We start from the raw sequence: 7037 nt of genomic DNA, 5'->3' as shown, positions 1-7037 counted from the left end.
CTTAGGGAAAAAATAGTATTGCCCCAAACCCAAAAAATTATCCCTCTAGTTATGATCTGGAAATACATTTTTTTTAGAGTTTTTTAAAAACAGTATCAATATTGTTTTCATAAAATCGATGGTTTAGTGTAAAAATTTCACTTTAAATCTATGAATTATTTGTTAGTATCACAGACTAACTCTCGAATTTCTAGCAGCAGAAGCTGTGGTAAATAATACACAATGCATATAATTCTACCAAACCACTACATTTAGTTCTGAATGTAAAACTGGTAAACCCAATATGTAACAAGCAAATTTCAAATGTTGTCAAAGTTATATTCCAGTTATATAGTAACTGAATTTTTCAGCTATGGCTATTGAATTTTGAACTGTTGTGGAAATATATATTTTTCCATTTTATAAACAAAAACTTCAAGATTAAAGAATTATGCACTTTAACAAAGAAGCTTCAATTGCTTCTTTGTTAAAGTGGTCATATGACTTTACTGCCAAAAGCTTATGCGGTTACTTCTTTGATATGAAAATATGAAATTTCATTTATAATTTAATAAATGCAAGTAGACTTAATATTTGGTGATATTTATTTACAAAATGAATATATACACAAAACAGTATTTTCAATTGTAAAATTATAATACACGTTTGTAAAATGTTAAGGAGGTGGTGGAGAATTTCTTTGTTTGGCAGGAGGACCTTGCTTTAAGCTTCTCTCAATTGCTCGCCGTTGGTGCCTTAGTTGTGGAAACAGACCTACAAATTTTATTAGTAAGCAAAGCATATTGATTTGTAACATAACATACCAAATGTAATACAAAATTTGGTTTGCTTTTAAATACCGTCATTAAATCGGTAACTTGTCAAATAATTATCATTTCAGAAGGGCGGGAAAAAAAAGTAGCATAAATTTTAATTTGCATTTTAATTTTTTTGAATTTTAACTTGATGAATTGAGTAAAATCTTATTTAATGTTAGTTCTTTAATTGCTGAAGCAATAATACTCTATTTTAAAGTTGTCCAAAGAAACATTTTATGCAAATTTTAATTTTTTTGAATTTTAACTTGAAGTTTTTTCTGAAATCATATTTAATGTTAGTTCTTCAATTGCTGAAGCAATAACACTTTACTTTACAGTTGTCCAAAGAAACATTTTATTATTTTTCAGGAAATCTATAAAAACAGATCTTTTTGTGGAATTCCTGAAAATAATAAATTGAGAGTTAATTTGAATTTTTGCTTTAAAAAATGAATTCATATGACATAAAGTTAATTAAAAGAGGCATATTCTTGAATATGTAAGCGGTTTTGCACTTATTTCTTTTTTAAATGCTTTTAAAATTTCTCACCATTTAATAATTTGAAGTAAAATTATTCACATACCGTAATGAATTCTATAAAATCATTCTAATACATTATATTCATTTTAGTCCATGTTTCTTGTTATTCTGAAGTTAGCTGCAGAGTATCTTAGTCATGAAAATTTGTTTCTATAAAAAAGTTTTTTTTTCTCCCCCCCCTTTTTTTTGTACTGATGAAAACTTAAGTTGTTTATAAAAAAAAAAAAAAAAAAAAAAAAAAATAATAATAATAATAATAATAAAATTGAGGTATTGATGTAGTGTAATTTTCAGTTAATGTATGGGTAGTTTATAACTGAAAATCTTTTAATGATTAATATTCTGTGGTTGTGAAGACATGTTCTGAATTATTTTAAAGTGTATTGTGATATCTGAATTGGCAACATCTTTTGACTAAGTTTAAAAAAATGTGCAAATGGTATACCATAATCTTAGAATTAACCAAAATTTAAATTAACAAAATAATAATAATAAAGTATTCAAACCCTTTGATATTTTCAATGCGTTAGATGCAGCATCCATTTCAGCTTGTTGAATGCTGTTGAAATAACAAATATTCATTATATATAACAATACAAATATTCATAATATCATATATAACAATACAAATATTCATACATTTATTTATTTATTTATTTTTGTTTAAATAACAGTTGCATGAATATTAACAAGCGAAATAGATCAATTTTATTTACCTGTGACCCGATCCCACTGCTAATCGGTTACCTTGAAAATATACAGCTACAGAATAAACACGAGTGTTTGTTGGTCCTTTACATTCAATAACCCTGTAAAGAAATCATGCATTTAAACAGAATTTAATACAATTAATTTCAAACTCTAGAAATACTCGAAATAAATAATTTCAGTATTTAATTTAGTGAATTCAGCATACACTTTTAATTCAAAATAATAATCACAATTATCCCCATATGCTGAAAATTTCCAAAAATATATACCAAGAATTTTCAATAATGAAAGTGTCCAAAATATGATTGATGAAAATAACACTATTTCTGCTTTTTTAATTGTTTACAGAGTGCAGTGGTTAATTAAATATGTCATTTAGAGATTACAAAATACCTACCAGGTGAGAATGGGTTATATCATATGAAGGTCAGCTGCCCCAAAATATCCATTAACATCTTTATATGACAGTCCTAACCATGAGCATAAACATGCAGTATAATTTGGACTGATGTTTCATTGTTTACAAGGGACTTTGAAAGAAAGCCTGGTTTTTATTATCTTTTAAAACTGTATATGGTACTATACAAAAACACTATATTCTGTTGAAAGAAAGCCTGGTTTTTTTATTATTTTTTTAAACTGTATATGGTACTACACAAAAACACCATATTCTATAGTTTCCGGATGGATCAGAATCCTATTTTTCATACCTGAGATTCATCAGCTTCTCAGACATTAATAGCAACATGCAGATGGCTTTGATATTTTTGGGCAAGATCTGGGTATTATGAATAATAACTTTTGTTATTCAGTATTGAAGTAAATTTCTATATTAGTATACTAATGTAGTTACTGGAGAGTAATTGTATGCATAATCAAAAGGAGACTGCAGTAATTGGAATTTTGATCAGACTGTGCACATACAAGCCAAAGACATCATGAACTGCGGCAAACATGAAAGACCATTCATAAAGGAATAAAGATGGATTTTATAATAGGATAGGGATCTGCCCTGTTATTAGAGAATTCTGAAAGTTTATTATATTACTAAAACTGTCAGAATTCCAAGTTCTAAATAAAGTCACAATTTTCTTGCAAATACTGGTGAAAAAAAAGAAAGAAAAAAATGTATAAATGATCAGAATGAAATGGTTCTATATAATTTGGAGCGAGGGATTCAGATTAAAATACCTTATAATTTTAAAATAAATTATTATAAATAGTTTGTAAAAAACTTTTTTTATACTTTTTAATATGAAATTTGCATATGCACCACACGTCTTACTGTTTCACACATTTATGCTAATTTCCACATTTTCCTGCCTTCCATTTTGTGGTTGCTATCAGTGCTACTGCCATCTGCCCTTAGCAATTATCCACTACTGCAGTATTACATACTTTTTTGATGTTTCAGAAAAACTTGTTGGAAATGAAAACCTGAGTATGCTTTTCTTACGTAGGTAGAGATTTCTGATGTGCTACCTACAGTTTGTTATTTGTTTGAAAATAATTTATGTTGTAATTGAACAATATCCTGCATTGCATATCCTCATATTAGGTAGGTATAAGTGACTAAGGGACAAGTGCTGTCTTAATACATGAGCAAATTATTTCGAGAGAAGGAAGAGAATTTTTAGCTAGAAAAATAAAATGTATTTATATTTTTCTAGAGAAAAAGAAATTAACTGCTTTGAATGCTTTTTTCAATTTATTTATTTTGTTTAAGTTGTCTTCCCCCCCTTTTTTTTATTATTATTTTTAAACCCATGCATAACTAAGGTTGTGCTAAGTCCCACGCTTTGCAGATTTTCAATCTTTTACTGCATACAAGCTATAGAAAAGTATACTGTAAATATACAATGCAATGTACAATACGTTTGTTAGAAATGTGCTGCATTTTACTACATTTATGTATGTTATAGGAATATCATGACATATATTTTACTACATTTATGTATGTTATAGGAATATAACATTGCATAGTGCTTGATATAATTCTTCAGTTTTATGCAACTGCAGCAAGTTTCTGGATGCATTACTCTTGAATACAGAAGCAGATTTGTCTATTGATTAAATTAAAAGTGTAAATAAATCAATATGTATTTTTTTACAGAATGAAGAATACTTAGTTAGTATTTAGGTTCCCTTTTAATATGAATTATTGTTTTAATTGTGAATGCACGATTATAAAATATCAAAAATGTTACTATTCTGTTTTTGCTTTTTCATATTTGCAACGCAAGGGTTCCACTGAAATTCAACCTTTAATTTTTCCTATTTTCAATAACTAGATTAAATAAGTTCTTAAACTCGACGAAAGAGTTATTAAATGAAAGAAATACACTTCTGCAGTTAAAAAAAGTATTTAGAATGATGCCTATAGTATTTAGATGAATTCCATACTTTGATTTGGTCAATGTTTATTATACCCCTTCAAAGAAATTCTGTTGGACTAAATATTCATATTCTAGTGGACAGTTCAGTTGTCTGATATGCCAAATGAGTCAAATATCTTTATATTATTCTTGATCATAGATTTACATTTAACAAATAATCTAATAATAAGTTTCAAATACATAAAACTATATATGATTCCTTAATAGTTAAAAATTCTCTTCCTTCTCTCGAAATAATTTACTCATGTATTAAGACAGCACTTGTCCCATAGTCACTTATACCTACCTAATATGAGGATATGCAATGCAGGATATTGTTCAATTACAACATAAATTATTTTCAAACAAATAACAAACTGTAGGTAGCACATCGGAAATCTCTACCTACGTAAGAAAAGCATACTCAGGTTTTCATTTCCAACAAGTTTTTCTGAAACATCAAAAAAGTATGTAATACTGCAGTAGTGGATAATTGCTAAGGGCAGATGGCAGTAGCACTGATAGCAACCACAAAATGGAAGGCAGGAAAATGTGGAAATTAGCATAAATGTGTGATACAGTAAGACGTGTAGTGCATATGCAAATTTTGGATTGCAGATGTTGTTTCTTATGTAATAGTGTTGATAAGAGATGTACAGAATTTGATGTGTACTGACTGTTGTTGTTCAAAAGCAAAATTTAAAGGGAAAGAATCAACTGACAAACTTGCGATTTTCAGTATGTCTTCTCAACATCATGGGGATGATTTTACGCATGGCCGAATTATTGGCAAGGTTGACAACAGATGTTGCTAGAAAATTTAATGTAAGCCACAGTGTTATTTCAAGGCTTTGGAAATCATTTCAAACAAATGGAATGTATAGTAAACACTATGGAGTTCATGTTAGCAGTACAATACTTGCAAAAGATAGGTACATGGTACTATTGACAAAAAGGAACCAGCACAGCACAGCTACTGCGGTAGCAAATCAGTTACTGGCAAGCAAATTTGAAAAACTGTGGCTAAACATTTGCATCCAGGAGGACTATACACCTGTAGTCCTACTGTATGCATTCCATTGTCTAGACCTCATGGTTTTGTGCATTTGCAATGGTGTCGTCAGCACTGCACTTGGAGGGAAGATGACTGGGCTTGTGTACTATACTCAAATGAATGTAGGTTCAGTCTCTGGTCTGATTGTGTACAACTGATATGGCGTGAGAGTGGTACTGCACATAGTCTTGCAGACATACAGGAAAGAGGCTGATATCCTGCATGTGATGCCATGGTATGGACTGGGATCATGATCAATGGCCGTACATCACTCTATATGCTTGAAACTGGGACTAGCCAATTATGCATTAATGATGTTCTGCTACCTCACGTTCTGTGGTGCTGTCGGTGATAAATTTGTTTTCATGGATGACAACGTAACATGTCATCGAACAGTTGTTGTCCAGAAGTGTCTTCCCATTGAAACTGTTTGGCATGCTCTGGGAAGAAATCTTGCTGGTTGACAATATCCTCCAATAAACATGGACACCCTCATCTGTTCACTAACATACGAATGGGATAAATTGCCCCAACAGCTGCTGGATAATATTGTGCAAAGTGCAAAGCATGACATGATGTGTGGAATCGTCCTCTATGGTGGCCCTATTCTGTTTTGACATCTTACACTGGAATGCCTGTGGACGGTAATTGCAATTTTTTTATTTTTTTTTTTATTTTTACACATTTAGCACAAAATGACCATTTTTTCCCTTTTCAAAGCCTTATGGATTTCAGAGCACATTATTATCTTTATTGTTATGTTCTAGTATTCTGACATTATTTTATTTCACTTGGCATCCAACCAAACTTAAGTTCCGTTTGTGATCCATCCTTAGCAATTGTCCACCATTACTTTTTACCATTATTATTTATTACCAGTATATTTTTCCAATCTTAAAAATAACGGTACTGTTCTGTTATCAGGACCATATCCATAAATGTATGTGTTCATGTATGCATGTATATACATATACACGTATACACACATACATACACATACGCATACATTCATACATTGCTGAATCCAGTCCCAATAACAGAATAGTACCACCATAACTAAGGTGATGATCACAAGTAAAAAAGACTCATAGCCATCTTTAAAATATTTAGCAAATAATCTGATGGATTAAATCAGATCAAATTTTGCTTTTTATACACAGGTATGTATAACAATTTAGTTCTGAATATTAAATGTTTTGATGGAATACCTTAAGCAACCGAAAAATTAAATTTATATTTAAAGAAGATATACATCGCTATTTTCACTCTTGAGGCTTTGCAGACATCTTCAAAGCTGCAGAAAAATGAAGATTTAGCAATAATTAATAAGGCCAATAGGTTGGCTACTGGGAGATATTTGATAAAAATGTACATTCAGGGAAAAATCTGTGACCTAATCTACCTTTGAGAAAGAATCATCACAGCCATTTCTGCAATACACCAGATATGATCTAACATACATGAAGGGAATACTACTTTGATACTTACTTATTATTAATGAATGGAACTCATCTTGAAATTTATTAACTATATATGAAAAGAAAAAGAAATAATTCATG

At 29.9% G+C, this 7037-nt stretch overlaps 1 protein-coding gene across 5 annotated transcripts in view; it reads right to left on the bottom strand.

Moving 5' to 3' along the window:
* Nucleotides 1–546: 546 nt before the first annotated feature.
* Nucleotides 547–7037, bottom strand: part of drosha (ribonuclease 3 drosha) — a 144633-nt gene continuing 138142 nt past the window's right edge. For 3 of the 5 annotated variants that reach the window (XM_085821014.1, XM_085821015.1, XM_085821016.1), the window contains 3 exons: nt 2055–2147; nt 1845–1897; nt 547–753 (listed from right to left, as the gene is read on the bottom strand). In XM_085821014.1, coding sequence (XP_085677140.1) covers nt 656–753; nt 1845–1897; nt 2055–2147 — 244 coding nt within the window. In that variant the 3' untranslated portion in view covers nt 547–655. The remainder of the gene's footprint in view (nt 754–1844; nt 1898–2054; nt 2148–7037) is intronic. The other 2 variants (XM_085821017.1, XM_085821018.1) reach the window with 2 other exon arrangements.

Source organism: Stegodyphus dumicola, chromosome 7 (genome assembly GCF_044657685.1).
Source record: "Stegodyphus dumicola isolate Sdum_Otavi_A_Nest chromosome 7, ASM4465768v1".
NCBI classification, from domain to species: Eukaryota; Metazoa; Arthropoda; class Arachnida; order Araneae; family Eresidae; genus Stegodyphus; species Stegodyphus dumicola.
This window is presented reverse-complemented; position numbering and strand designations above follow the sequence as displayed.